Genomic DNA, 15,960 nt, shown 5'->3' with positions numbered 1-15,960 from the left:
CATATTTAGACAGCGAGTACCGAATCTTTCCTTCCTTCCGCGACTAGTACCCGTCATTCACTCAATCTACCCACAGCTTGTTCGAATTCTGTCGGCTTCATCAGTGAAACAGAAAAGTGACTGCGGTTAATGAACAGAACCAATCAAATACTGCCACATCAGAAAGTCAAAGTCTCTATGCTTACGTGGTAAGATATTACACCATAATATCTCCACTGCTCCATAACTTACACTTCAAGTTCCACCTTCAACAACCATCAATTTACTCTCTTTTTCTGCAGCTTTTCTTTTTTAATTTCTTCTTCCTGAATTTAATTTAAAATTTTAATGAAATGGGGACAGATAGGATGGATCTAGATGTCGGTACTTGTCTGTCTCTCTCTTTCTTTCAGTGTCGGTGTGAATTTTAAGCCTTCCCCATTTGGTTTTTGTCCTTTTGGTTAGGTTTGATTAAAAATCTAATTGATGCCTACATCTCGATTTAATTGAAGTTTGTGACTTCTAGTAAACCCTTGTGTATTCATGAGGTTTCAATAGTCCTAGCTTTTGGGCTGTCGATTGGCTTTTGAGCGGTTCAATAGAAAATGGACGCGCAAGGAGATGGAGGAGGATGGGTTAGTGTACTCAAACTTTGCTTCATCTTATTAGATCCAAATTGTGCGTTATAGAGCATTGAAAACATCTGAAATTGAGAATGTTCAATCAATCAATTGTGATATCTAGAATTCAGATTGAATTTCTTTTTCTAATCTCGGTATTGACTTGTGGGTTTGTTTTATGCTTTTGATTTAGCCGAAAAATGTAAAACAAAGTGGCATCCAGGTCTGCCAGATCTGCAGTGATGATGTTGGTGTGACTGCGGATGGAGAGCCCTTTGTTGCTTGCCATGTCTGTGCATTTCCTGTTTGTCGTCCGTGTTATGAGTATGAGAGGAAAGACGGTAACCAGTCTTGTCCTCAATGCAAAACCAAATACAAGAGGCATAAAGGTTTGTCTTGCTATTAATTGCTCATTTTGCAACTATGGTCTGTTAACTAATTACTTGCTGATACATTTTGATTGTTCATAACAACCAGGGAGTCCTCCAATTCGAGGTGAGGAAATTGAAGATGGCGATTTAAGTGATGTGGAGAACAAGTCAACCAATAATGGCATAGGAACTCATGATGAGAAGCAAAAGATAGAGCGAATGCTTGGCTGGGATTCAAGCTCTGGCCGGAAAGATTATGTTCCGACCACAAACTATGAGAAGGATGTTTCTCTTAATCATATTCCTTATTTGGCTGGTAGACATTCGGTAGGTCGAAGGGTTTTTCGCCATAGTTTGGACCTTTTAACGAACCTTTTCAAAATGTTGGTTGAAAATATCAAGTACATTTATATTTCAGGTTTCTGGGGACTTGTCAGCTGCTTCTCCAGAGCGATACTCAATGGCTTCTCCAGTAAGTAGCAGCCGAGGTAAGGATCTATGTTTACTTGAATGTACATTATCTTTGTTGATTGTTTCTTTACATTGGTTCTAATATTTGAGGCCATTTCTCTACTTGGTTGCAGTTAATATCAGGATTGGAGATCCAACAAGAGAGTCTGGATCGGCAGGGTTTGGCAATGTTGCCTGGAAAGAGAGGATTGATGGTTGGAAGATGAAACCAGAGAAGAATCCTGCTGCTCCAATGAGTGTTAGTAATGCGCCATCGGAAGGCAGGGGTGGTGCAGATTTTGATGCCAGCACAGATGTGCTCATGGATGATACTTTATTGTAAGTTCTTCAACTGAGTACAATATGTCACTCTTCCTTTTATTTAGTATTTGAATCTAAGTTGGTTGGTTGTTAATATCTATATCTTTATTGTCATGACACAGGAATGATGAAGCGCGCCAGCCTCTCTCTAGGAAAGTCTCTGTTCCTTCCTCCAGGATAAACCCTTACAGGATGGTTATAGTTCTGCGGCTTGTTATTCTATGCATTTTTTTGCACTATCGTCTAACAAATCCAGTGAGGGATGCCTATCCTTTGTGGTTGATATCTGTTATCTGCGAAATATGGTTCGCAATATCGTGGATTTTGGATCAGTTCCCCAAATGGCTTCCTGTGAACCGTGAGACATATCTTGACAGGCTATCTCTAAGGTATTTTAAACATTTTCCTTTAATCTGCGTCCGCTTTCGTATTACATATCGAAATTTCCATGATAGTCATGAATTCTTTCACGTTTCACAGATATGAGAAAGAAGGAGAGCCATCTCAATTGGCTTCTGTTGACATTTTTGTCAGTACAGTGGATCCATTAAAGGAACCTCCCCTTGTTACAGCCAATACAGTCTTATCTATTCTTTCAGTTGATTACCCAGTTGACAAAGTTTCTTGCTATGTTTCTGATGATGGAGCCGCTATGCTGACATTTGAAGCTCTGTCTGAAACATCAGAATTTGCTAGAAAGTGGGTTCCTTTCTGCAAGAAATACAGCATTGAACCACGAGCTCCTGAATGGTACTTTTGTCAGAAGATTGACTACTTAAAGGATAAGGTTCATCCCTCATTTGTAAAGGATCGCAGATCTATGAAGGTAGGCCATTTTGGTTTCAGTCATATATTTATATTATCCTAGAATTATTACGTTTAGCATAATTCTTACTCTGTATCATTATGCTAATTATTATATTTTGCTCCAAACAAATGTGCTGCAGAGAGAGTATGAAGAATTTAAAATTCGTATTAATGGCCTTGTTGCAAAGGCACAGAAAGTTCCTGATGAAGGATGGGTGATGCAAGATGGTACACCATGGCCTGGCAATAACACCAGAGATCATCCAGGAATGATCCAGGTTTGTTGTTTGTAACTGAAGTTTATATGTTATAGGCCTTTTCAATATGTATTGCAGGGACTCAAGCTTTATAAACTCATCAATCCTTGTCTGATTTGTGCTTTTTCTCATAATGATTTGCAGGTTTTCTTAGGCCACAGTGGTGGATTTGACAGCGAGGGTAATGAACTTCCACGACTAGTGTATGTATCTCGTGAGAAGCGCCCTGGTTTTCAACATCACAAAAAGGCTGGTGCTATGAATTCTCTTGTAAGTAGTTAGTAAGTGAATCTTGTGTTCTATTTCAGTAAAGTTGTCAGTGTTAAGGATCTTTCTATCGCTATACAGGTGCGCGTATCAGCAGTCCTTACCAATGGACCCTTTTTGTTAAATCTTGACTGTGATCATTACATCAACAATAGTAAGGCGCTAAGAGAAGCAATGTGTTTTCTAATGGATCCTAACCTGGGAAGATCAGTTTGTTACGTCCAATTTCCCCAAAGATTCGATGGGATCGATAGAAATGATCGATATGCAAATCGCAACACTGTTTTCTTTGATGTGAGCTATAGAGGCAATCTTTGCCATGATTCTTTTACTGTTTTTTTTCATGATAAATGAAACATGCAGATCTGTTATGTGTCGCAAGTTATGATTATTAACAGCAGTTTTATTTGTTGAAATATTATCTGCTACTAGATTAATTTAAGAGGGCTGGATGGAATTCAAGGACCAGTATATGTGGGCACGGGTTGTGTTTTCAATAGAACAGCTTTGTATGGCTATGAGCCCCCTCTCAAGCCTAAGCATAAAAGAGTCGGAGTCTTTTCTTCATGCTTTGGTGGATCCCGAAAGAAGAGTTCTAAGTCAAGCAGAAAGAATTCTAGTAAAAAGTCAAGCAAGCACATGGACCCGACTGTACCAGTGTTCAACTTAGAAGATATAGAAGAAGGGGTTGAAGGTTAGTAGTTTAGTTTGTCGTTCTTAACCATACTCAATCTATTACATATACAAACATCAACCTACCTATCAAGTTTACCGATTCGTAAGAACTGTGTTCCATGTCAAATTATTTCAGAAAGTCATTTGGTTCTTAGATAGCTTAGCTCTCTTTTTTTCAAATTTGTATATGTTTTATTGTGAGGATGTACTTGTTTCCCAAAACACACAAGTACATGGAGTTGTACGAATTGGAAAACAAAGACGAAAATACAATTTGTTTTTTCTTTCTGGAGTTTCCAGAGTACAAATGTTTTTGAAGTATCTAGCCATGATATCTGAATGATGATATACGTTATTTTCTTTTTCTATTGTGATACTGAATTTTTTTTGCAAATCTCTTTAACAGGAGCTGGATTTGATGATGAAAAGTCGCTGCTCATGTCACAAATGACACTTGAGAAAAGGTTCGGTCAGTCAGCTGTATTTGTAGCTTCAACACTTATGGAGAATGGTGGTGTTCCTGAGTCTGCCACCCCAGAGGCTCTCCTTAAAGAAGCCATTCATGTCATTAGCTGTGGATATGAGGACAAGACAGACTGGGGAAGCGAAGTAAGTTAACCTCTTCTCTTCCTTTTCTTTTTCTTGTACCTTCAGATTAAGGACAGAAATGTGTTGTTTATTTACCTTTTAGTTCTTTCTACACCACTGAATCTCTCTTTTCTAATTTACTATTTTGATGGTTATGGTTCAGTTAGAAACTGTGTAGCATATTGATGGCATATTGAGTCAAAAGTTCCTAAGTTATGATGAGTGGTTTTTTGTTTGCAGATTGGATGGATTTATGGTTCTGTTACAGAAGATATCCTTACAGGATTCAAGATGCATGCTCGTGGTTGGAGATCAATCTATTGCATGCCAAAGCGTGCAGCCTTTAAAGGATCTGCTCCTATCAATCTTTCCGATCGTCTGAATCAAGTGCTTCGGTGGGCTTTAGGTTCAGTTGAAATTCTTTTTAGTCGCCATTGCCCTATATGGTATGGTTACAGTGGAAGGCTAAAATGGCTCGAGAGATTCGCTTATGTAAATACCACAATCTATCCCATCACTTCCATTCCACTTCTCGCCTACTGTACATTGCCAGCTGTCTGTCTCCTGACAGGAAAGTTCATCATTCCACAGGTATAACTTAATCATTTTTGGATTTGTCTTAGAAAGTATAGCTATGATATGTGCTTCTCAGATTAAGCTAAACATCTTTGGATGTGTGTTTTTGTGGTACTGCAGATTAGTAACCTTGCAAGTATTTGGTTCATATCCCTCTTTCTTTCAATCTTTGCCACTGGTATTCTGGAAATGAGATGGAGTGGTGTTGGAATTGATGAATGGTGGAGAAACGAACAGTTTTGGGTTATTGGAGGGGTGTCGGCTCACCTATTCGCCGTTTTCCAGGGTCTGCTGAAAGTACTTGCAGGGATAGATACCAATTTTACTGTCACTTCTAAAGCAACTGATGAAGATGGTGATTTTGCTGAGCTTTATTTGTTCAAATGGACTACTCTTCTCATCCCACCAACTACCCTCCTTATTATTAATCTAGTTGGAGTAGTTGCTGGAATTTCTTATGCCGTTAACAGCGGATATCAGTCTTGGGGTCCGCTCTTTGGTAAGCTATTCTTCGCTTTCTGGGTGATTGTTCATCTGTATCCCTTCCTTAAAGGTTTGATGGGTCGTCAGAACCGAACACCTACAATTGTTGTTGTATGGTCAATTCTCCTTGCATCTATCTTCTCCCTGCTCTGGGTTCGTGTCGATCCTTTCACAACTCGGGTAACTGGACCAAATGTGGAGGAGTGCGGAATCAACTGCTAGAGTTTGGAAAATGCAGGAATAAGATTTGGGATGTTCTTTCTCAATTGGAAGAACATGAAGGAAGGTATATGTTACTAGCTTTGTGTAGTTGAAATGTGATACTACCTACTACTACTTGTTTCATAAGATAAAAGCTTTATAGGTTTGCTGCATTAATTATTCTTTCCTTCTTTTGTTAATTTAATTTTGTGACATAATGTTGAGATAAGTTGTTAATTTAATGATATCAAAGCTATTTATACATTGAGTTGAGGACCATTTTCTACAATTTTCTGCACTTCATTCTGTATAATCGAGTTCATAATCTCAATCGAATCAACTGTATGATCGATCATTGACGCGTAATTTTGTATCAATTTGTAACAAAAGTGATTACTAGTAGTAACGGTAATTATTTAAAAGGGCAATGAGTAGAGTAAGGTGAGGTGAACGTTAGTTATGGGTTGGAAAAGGTTTGGCTTTTGAAAAAGTGAAAATGTAGTCAAATTGAAATCTGCTTTTGCTTTAAGGGGCTAGCTGCAGAATCACTGGAAGATCATCCATGTCCATGTCCATGTTTATTTTGTATTTGGTGGGTTCCTCAAATCATGATACGCCTGGCCACTACACAATATGCATTCATTTTGTAGTCTTAAAAGACCCAAACTTTGCTCTTTTTGTGATATTAATTTAACAGTATATATTTCTACAATCTGGAAATACATCAGATGATAAAAAAAAAACACCCTCCATCCAAAATTGACTTTATAGTCTTTTTTTTATCTAAAAATTATGTAATAATAAATAAAACTCTTTTATTTTTCTACAAAATAAAACATGATAATGCTCATAACCACAACCAATCATACATGAAGAAAGAATTAAAAAACTATAAATAAATAAGAAATTATTAAATCTACCGTAATGGATCCATCAAAAAAATTATTTAATGAAAAAAAAATAAAACAAAACAAAAAAGGGTTCGAAACCTAGACTATGAAGATGAAAATTTCTTGGCTTGCTAGGTTTAAATCACAACCTCCATCTAGTGTTTCTATCTTTATTGGGATAAGAATAAAAGTTGCATTATCCGTTCCGCTAGTAAATTTAATTAACTCTTAAATGTTTGTTCGGTTCAACTGTTTATATTTACGGGTTTTTTGTTTGTAGCTAACAATTTGCTATTTACAGTTTTTTGTTTGTAGCTAACAATTTGCTAATTGATTTTTCTTTCAAAATGATTAATAAAAGTTATTTTTCATTCTTAATCAAATACATTTTTTTTGAAACATAATTAAATATTTAGTAGCTTTTGGTTCGCACAGGGATAACAGAAAAGAATGTAAAAAGAGAAACAATGAGAAAGAAAATGAATGACCCTAAATTCATTGTCCGTTTGTTTCGTAAGTGTATTAGCTAATAAGATTAGAAGTGTTTGGGATAAACCCAAAATTCAAAAAGTTTGCATTAGTAACACCAACAAAATGCTTCTCCTCCCCTTACCCTCTCCCCAAATCCCCAAAACAGACTCACTTATTATACTGAAAAATGGACAATGAACCTCCTCATCAATGCATAGCCACAACCAGAAAATAGAGTTCAAAATGGAAAAAAGATTTATACAGAAATGATTACTGACTGTTAATTAACACTATGATATGCTGCTAATATATATGATATGATACGAAAATGACTACTAATTAGTACAACAGTATTTAAATTAAATGTATGAAATTAAATTAATATTCCTGCAAATCATTTACTTGAAAACTTTTCATCATCATGCATTAACTAGATCGCTGTTTTATCTATTACTTCTTTGCTTCTTCCGCCGGTGCCTTTGATTCTTCCGGCGGTGGAGGCGGAGGCGGAGGCGGCGGAGGAGGAGGAGGAGGGAGGCCGCCGTCAATGCAACTTCTGCATCTCCTTTCAACCCAACCTTCAATATCATGGTCGCCGTAATGCCTTCCGCCGCAAAGGCGAGCAATAACACCTGCAATAACGCCTACTATGGTGATGACAGCAAGCACAACCACCAATGTCTCTATTGATCGGTGCGAGTAGCGGTTTGGGTCAGGCAGCGCTGGCGGCGGCTCAAGTATCGGTTGCAAGCCGTCGTGTGACAAGATTCCCATCTGGAAATAGTAGTGGTACTACTGGGGAGTATAATAAGGTATAGGAGGCTATCAGAGAAAAGGAAAGAGGAGAAATAAAGTTGGAAAATGAGACAATTCAGAGAAATCAATGTCACCTTTAAAAACATCCAAATGACGTTACAAAAAGTGACAGAGAATGGGAAAATCCCCTTTTAACTTTTCTTTTTTAACAGTCTCTCAACAAAATTTACAATGAGTCAGGTTGAATAAGGAGGGGTGAGCATAGGTTCGGTTCGGCTAAGAGGGGTAAGTATCGGTTCGGTTCGGTTACTAACCGAACCGAACTGTCGGTTAATCGAATTGAAATTTGTTCTATTTTTATAACCGAACCGAATAAGTTTGGTAACCGAATTTGATTTAATCGAAAATTTTCGGTTCAGTTACCAACCGAATAACCGAAAACTCAAAATATTTAATTTTTTGTACATTTTTATTTAATTAGTTTTCAAATAATATCTTTGTATAAAAGTTACAATTGAATAAATTAAAGGCTACTACATCAAAATACATATACAAAGATAAAAATATATTTTTTAGGGTAGGACTTTTTATTTATATATATAAAAAGATAAAATTATATTTTTTATATTTATATATTGAGTTCGGTTCGGTTATCGGTTACACCGATATTTTTTTTCAATAACCGAACCGATAACCAAATACCAAATTAAGCTAAAATTAAAACCAAACCGAACCAGAATGTTAAAATAACCGAACCACACTAAGATTTCGGTTCGGTTATCGGTTACCGGTTATTTTGCTCACCCCTATGAATAAGGGTTACGGTTTATGTCTACCGATAATTCAACAGCACGTGACATTATTTAAGTGGAGGGATTAATATTGATTTCGATTTACAATTGAACTTTTGTATAGTTGTAAACTTTCTTTTTTATACATCAGGGTTCAGTGGTAGAACCATCCCAGGGATCGGGCGCTCCGGTCCTTGGTTACTGGTTCCACCTATGAGTTGTATGGTGCCGTATTTTTATAATCTTCCTAATATTTATTTATATTAATAATTTGTATTATAATTTCAATATTCAAAGTAGTTTAGTTTGAAGCTCATTTTTTAATAAAACTTTTATTTATTTGAATTTTACTTTCAAATTCTTTATCTTCATAACATTTTTAAAAAAAATAAAAATGTCTATCATTTTTAAATTGGATACTGTTATTTTTTTCACTTCTAATATGTTAAAACGATGAAGTTTTAGATTGTTGAAGACTAAATTTTTTTATCCATTTTTAAAGGGTTGACTATTGGAAAATTACTTCCCGACCACATGGTTAAAATTAGCCCCTCTATGTGTGAATTCATATTTCCGGTCCCAAATTTAACACAAAAAAAAAAATTGCACAAGTCACAACATTACTATAAGCCATTTTAGATGGCTAATAAGTCATTTTAAATAAATTCAAGTAAATTTTTTTTTGGTAAGAAGGGAAGAAAAAAAAAACAAACAAAAACCTAACCCGGGATCAGTCTAGGAAGACTGACCCCAATCATATCCTCAAGAAGAGAAGGTAACAGAAAAGAAGGAGGAACGGAAAGGGTAGAAACACCTAACATCCCCCCATGCCCAGCAGCTGCCAAGCGATCCGCCACGCGGTTTTGCTTCCTATAAATATGGAAGAAGGTAAGAGAATCGAAGGCAGGACGAAGCCTCAAGATGGCTTTAATGAGATTCTGACTCTTAAGACAAACAGTCTGTCTATCCGAAATCCTGTTGATAGCCTCCAAATTGTCAGACTCCACCGAAAGTCTTTTAACACTCATGCGAATGGCGAGTTTAATGCCAGACAAAATCCCCTAGAGCTCCGCAGTAAAGGAGGAGCCCGTACCTAAGTTATGGGTAAACCCAGCCAGCCAGGCGCCACCAGCATCCCGAAGAACTCCACCAACAGCAATTCTGCCATTACTAAGGCAGGAGCCATCCGTATTCAACTTGACAACCCCTTCCCTGGGCTTCCTCCAACCAACTAACTGGACCTCTTTAACCGGGGAGGGGTGAACCAGGGGCTCTCCTTCAAAACTCTTTGTAATAACAGAGAGTTTTTTCGAGAAGTAAAACCGGAGGTCAGGAATAAAGACAGTCTTCTCAGCAAATAACTCTTCATTCCTCCATTTCCACATTTGGTGACAAATAATAGCGAAGAGAATAGCCCCGTGCTCCATACTGGCCAACAAATTCCCATTAACGCCTTCAGAGAACCAGTCAATATCAGAGAACCCCATAAAGGAAGGAAGGATGTGGTGAGGAAGGACCCCTTCCCAAACCTTCCTACTATTCGGGCAATCCCTCAAAGCATGGCACAAGGTTTCCACATGGCCGCTGCATCTGCTACAGGCACCAGATACAGCCAAGTGCCTTCTGTGTCTATCTGCATTCGTGAGGAGCCTGTCTTTGACTCCCAGCCATAGGAAACTCCTAATGCGGTAGGGGACTTTGAGGGCCCAAATGGACTTCCAAATTTCCAAGGGAGGATCAGCCCTATTAGGGGTAAAAGCTTCATAGGCCGATTTGCAAGAATAAGAACCATTATTAGTCAAGGCCCAGCAGTGTCTGTCCTTATCCTCCTCCTGATTACTAATCTTCACACCTCTAATATTAAGGAGGGTCTCCAGGCTAAGAAAGGAGTCGAACTTAGACCAGATCCAGTCTCCCTCCGAGTCCACCACATCAGCAATTCTCCAGGAGAGGAGATCATTCGGCGGAGGGGCGATGCACACCTCAATCAACGGTTTGTCACCAATCCAGGTGTCATACCAGAAACTAATGGATCTCCCATTACCCATCTTGAAGGAAATTAAGGCTAAGGTATAGCAGCGGAAATATAAAAATTTTAGCCTACTTCCTTTTAACCATAGGATTCGTTAATCGTTATTTCATATAAAGAGGGATAAGAAGGAATACCTTTCGATGAACAATCTACCGTTGTTAAAGAAGCGCCCACAATTCTTCTCCGAGATTCCAAACACAAAGATTAATGCGGTGAGGCTAAGATGAAATCAACCCTTATGAGATGCAACCAAAATAGATTGCCTCTAACAAACCAACACAAGATCAAAGAGAAAGAGGGATGAATAAGATTAATCAATCGATGGAATTCCGTATGAATTCTTGTTCACGAACTTGGGAATAGAATTCTTTTCTCTCTCTAAAATAGCAATTTCGAAAATCACTTATAGGGGAGGGATAGGCTTAGTCGAAATTCACTACAGGGGGGTATATATATTAGCTTGTATCTAAACCCTAGTTAGATAGGAATAGGTTACTTAATAGGAATTCCATTCGGAATAGGATTCCTAATTATTATCTTATAATATATCAAATATATTTAGGATAATAATAAATAACCTAATTGGATAATAATAGGAGTATATTAATCTAATTAAAACTCCTAATTAAATTATCTCTTAATTAATTTAATTCACAATCCTAATCTAATTAGGATTAATGGAATAAAATTAATTCCTTACTAATACATATAAATTTCGGCCCCCTCCTAGTATTTGGGCTTTACTGGGCTTAATTGGGCTTCCATCTATTAATCATATTCATCTCTCTTTTGGTTCCAAGTCTTATGTGTGATCCATTAGGTCCTTACTACTTCTGGCCGTATGCAACCTATTAAATTAATTTCTTCAAGAATTATATTTAATCCCTTGCATAATGGAATGATGTACAGAGTATGTTATTGGCAAGTCCGTAATCATTCCCCCAGAGTCCGTTAAGAAGACAGGTTGATTCTGTCGTTAACCCTTTCGTATTAGTTACGGTATAATACGATCCTTTATCAACTACATCCTTGAACTGAATCTTATGACTATAGGTAATGTCAAGTCACATATAGTGAGACGTTCGTTTTACTTGTTATTGGCCGAGTCAACTCAAAAAGATAGGTTAAGTGAAATCCGAATTTCTACTCTTAAGCTATCACCTTGCAAGGGTTTAGAGTCGAGTCTTCCACAAGCGATCCTTGGATGTATCTCCCATTAATCGGGAGTGATAAATGCTCAATCCAATGTATAACTACCCTGAAATTACTTCCTGTGACACCCAACCTTTGCAGTTCACACCCCAGAGTCATCTCTGTTAAGGATCGTGGGACCACAGGATCAAAGTCTCACATTCAGTAATTCAGGATGACCAATTAACATTCCTTTGAGTCTGATGATTAGTTATACCTATTAATACCAATGAGATGAACAGTTGACAAGGATAAATCTACCCATCCTGTTATCTCAAGTCGGATCCCCAATCCTAATGAACAACGTTTCACCGGATCTATGTAACTGTCCAGATATCTATATATGTGAAGCTTGTGAGATCAGCTTTCTGTCGGACAGAAGACATTGTTACATACAAGTCTCAACTGCGATATATCAATCCTAAATATATCACTTGACTTGGGGTGGTTTTAAGTTTATTAGTTTATTATAAAGTTTTGTCTCACTTCATGCTTGTATGAACACTTTATAATCACTTTAAACAAACTTACGGATTTCCTTTTATTAGACTTTATTTAGTGCTTAAAAGGGATTGCCTTTATATAGTTATAAAACATATATCTTATTAAAACAAATGATATAAAGAACAATTCATTTACAATAAGTTTGTATCCTGCAACAATTGACTATAGGACACAAAACCCCAACATACTCCCACTTGGACTAAAGCCAATTGTTTCTAAAACTTATCCCAGTAGAAGTTAAATGACGATCATGTACTTTCTGGGTTAAAGGCTTTGTTAACGGATCTGCAACGTTGTCCTCTGTAGGTACTCTTTCTATTCTCACATCTCCTCTAGCCACAATCTCTCTAATGATGTGGTATCGCTTTAGGTAGTGCTTGGATGCATTATGAGACCGTGGTTCCTTTGCTTGCGCAATGGCTCCATTGTTATCACAGTACAGAGTAATGGGATTGACAATGTCAGGCACCACACCTAGTTCTGTAATGAACTTTCTAATCCAAACTGCTTCCTTTGCTGCTTCCGCAGCAGCGATGTACTCTGACTCGGTCGTAGAGAAAGCTACGCTTCCCTGCTTGGAACTTTTCCAACTGACCGCGCCCCCATTTAGGATAAACAGGTATCCTGATTAGGATTTAAAATCATTCTCATCTGTGAGATGACTAGCGTCTGAAAATCCTTGTATTTTCAGATCTCCTTCTCCGTACACTAGAAACATATCTTTAGTTCTTCTCAAGTACTTAAGAATGTTCTTGACGGCAATCCAATGCTCGTCTCCCGGATTCCCTTGGTAACGACTCGTTACAGATAACGCGAATGCTACGTCGGGTCTAGTGCATAGCATAGCATACATAATCGAACCGATCGCGCTGGCGTACGGGACTACAGCCATGCGTCGTTTGTCATCATCAGTTTTAGGACATTGATGGTTGTTTAACTTTACTCCATGTACCATGGGTAAGTTACCTCGTTTCGATTCAAGCATGCTAAACCGATTTAGCACCTTTTCAATGTATGTAGCCTGTGAAAGACCAAGCAGTCTACGTGATCTATCCCTGTAGATCTTTATACCAAGTATATAGGCTGCTTCACCGAGGTCTTTCATTGAGAAGTTACCGGATAACCATATTTTCACTGACTGTAATAGAGCAATGTCATTTCCCATTAACAGTATATCGTCCACATATAGTATAAGAAATGCTATAGAGCTCCCACTTGCTTTCTTGTAAATGCAAGCTTCTTCGCAATTTTGTTCGAAACCAAATTGTTTTATGGTTTCGTCAAAACGCTTGTTCCAGCTTCTAGATGCTTGCTTGAGTCCATAAATGGATCTCTGAAGTTTGCAAACTTTATTTGCATCCTTTGATATGAAACCTTCAGGTTGCATCATGTATACATCCTCAAGCAGGTTTCCGTTTAGGAAAGCTGTTTTCACATCCATTTGCCAAATCTCATAATCAAAATGAGCGGCAATTGCAAGCATGATTCTGATCGATTTGGACATAGCAACGGGAGAGAAGGTTTCATCATAATCAACACCTTATTTTTGACGATATCCTTTCGCTACCAACCTAGCCTTGTAGGTGCTAACCTTTCCATCCATGTCAGTCTTCTTTTTGAAGATCCACCTGCACCCAATGGGTTTTATCCCTTCGGGTGGATCAACCAAAGTCCAAACTTGGTTAGTATACATGGAATCCATTTCAGAATCCATGGCCTCAAGCCATGCTTTAGAATCTGGACTAGTAAGAGCCTCTTCGTAGTTTTCGGGTTCGTCGTCTAACACGGGAACCTCGTTATCATCTCCCACTAGAAAACCATATCTAACTGGGAGTTCACGAACTCTTCGTGATCTACGAATAGGTGCCACTGGAGTCTCATCTAATGGGACTCCTTCGGGTACCTCGACCGCCTCCGTTGTTTCAGTCGGTGTTTCTTCCTCTTGAACTTCGTCGAGTTCAATCACGCTTCCCTTTTGTGTTTCTTCGAGAAACTCTTTCTCTAAGAAGGTTGCGTGTTTGGATACGATTACTTTCTGATCATCTGGATGATAGAAGTAATATCCCATAGTTTCCTTAGGGTATCCAATGAAGAAACATTTATCAGATTTAGAATCTAATTTGTCGGACGCAACGCGTTTGACATATGCTGAACAACCCCATACTCTCATGAATGAGAACACGGGTTTCCTACCAATGAATAATTCATATGGCGTGGAACTAGCGGATTTAGTTGGTACTCGATTTAGGGTGAAGAGGGCAGTTTCTAAGACATAGCCCCAGAACATCTTTGGAAGTAAGGCCATGCTCATCATGGATCGTACCATATCTAATAGGGTACGGTTTCTCCTCTCGGATACACCATTGTGTTGTGGTGTATAGGGAGGTGTCCATTGTGAGCATATCCCACATTCAGTTAGATAATTCAGAAAATCATCAGAAAGATATTCGCCACCTCGATCAGATCGAAGTGTCTTTATTTTCTTTCCTAATTGATTTTCCACTTCATTCTTGAAGCATTTGAACTTGTCAAAAGCTTCTGATTTGTGCCTCATCAAGTAGATATAACCATAGCGAGTATGGTCATCTATGAAGCTAATGAAGTATCTGAATCCTCCTCTTGCTTGGACTGACATAGGGCCACATACATCTGAATGAATGAGTCCTAGAGTGTCTGATACACGCTCACCTTTATTGCTAAAGGGTGTCTTTGTCATTTTACCTTTTAAACATGATTCACATGTTTCCAATGATTCAGAATCGATTGGATCTATAAGCCCATCTGAATGTAGCTTTAGCATGCGTCTCTTGTTTATATGGCCTAAACGACAATGCCACAAGTAAGTTGAATTATCTAGCTTATGTCTTTTGGTATCAATTGCAAAAACAGGAGTTTTATCATCTAACACATAAATCCCATTTTGTGATATTCCTGAAAAATAAAAGATCGAATCTTTATAAAAATTGCAACTATTGTTCTTTATTGAAATATGAAAACCGTCGTCAACAAGACGGCTAATAGAAATAATGTTACGAGACATCTCAGGAACGTATAAACAATTCCTTAATTCTATTACAAGCCCAGAGGGAAAAAGTAAAACGTAATCTCCAATTGCGAGGGCGGCAACTCTTGCTCCATTTCCCACTCGCAAGTTTATGCTTCCTTTCTTTAGTTTCTTAGTCTGTTTTAGCTCCTGCATATTTGTACAAATATGAGATCCACATCCGGTATCAAGTACCCAAGATTCAGACAATGAAACCGTATTTATTTCAATATAGAACATACCAGATGAAGAAGCATCGCCTTTTCCCTTCTTGAGGGTGGCTAGATACTCCTTGCAGTTTCTCTTCCAATGCCCGTCTTTACCACAGAAGTGGCACTCTCCTTTGGGCTTCTTAACTTCCTTTCCCTTGGACACATCTTTCTTACCTTTCTTGGGATGTTTAGAATTGGGAAATTTCCCTTTTCTTTTCCTCGATCCCTCGATTACAAGAGCCGGTATGGCCTTGTCTTTCTTCATATTGGGCTCAACTGATTTGAGCATGTTTGCAAGCTCTTCAAGAGAGGTTTGCAAGTCATTCATTTGGTAGTTCATGATGAACTGTGAATAACTCTCTGGGAGGGACTGAAGAACCAAGTAGGTACTTAATTCGTTGTCCATCACAAATCCAATACTAGAAAGTTTGGTAATATAGCCTATCATCTTGACACAATATGTCATGACAGATGT

The 15,960-nt window shown here is 38.0% G+C and overlaps 1 protein-coding gene across 1 annotated transcript; it reads left to right on the top strand.

The window, feature by feature from the left end:
* The first annotated feature begins 247 nt into the window (after nt 1–247).
* Nucleotides 248–5,874, top strand: LOC136209559 (cellulose synthase A catalytic subunit 3 [UDP-forming]-like). The gene is made up of 14 exons (XM_066001053.1): nt 248–614; nt 793–988; nt 1,077–1,297; nt 1,389–1,458; nt 1,555–1,759; nt 1,864–2,130; nt 2,222–2,567; nt 2,689–2,826; nt 2,950–3,075; nt 3,154–3,366; nt 3,505–3,766; nt 4,154–4,356; nt 4,576–4,926; nt 5,032–5,874. Exons 1-14 carry the CDS (start codon nt 585–587, stop codon nt 5,614–5,616), a joined length of 3,213 nt encoding a protein of 1,070 aa, XP_065857125.1. The 5' UTR covers nt 248–584; the 3' UTR covers nt 5,617–5,874.
* The last annotated feature ends 10,086 nt before the right edge of the window (nt 5,875–15,960 follow it).

The sequence above is a fragment of the Euphorbia lathyris genome, chromosome 10 (assembly GCF_963576675.1).
Source record: "Euphorbia lathyris chromosome 10, ddEupLath1.1, whole genome shotgun sequence".
Classification (NCBI taxonomy): Eukaryota; Viridiplantae; Streptophyta; class Magnoliopsida; order Malpighiales; family Euphorbiaceae; genus Euphorbia; species Euphorbia lathyris.
This window is presented reverse-complemented; position numbering and strand designations above follow the sequence as displayed.

Coding starts and splice junctions, on each gene's coding strand:
- LOC136209559 (XM_066001053.1), top strand. CDS start 585: ATGGACGCGCAAGGAGATGGAGGAGGATGG. Junction 989..1,076: donor CAAATACAAGAGGCATAAAG/GTTTGTCTTGCT, acceptor CATAACAACCAG/GGAGTCCTCCAATTCGAGGT. Junction 3,076..3,153: donor CTGGTGCTATGAATTCTCTT/GTAAGTAGTTAG, acceptor ATCGCTATACAG/GTGCGCGTATCAGCAGTCCT.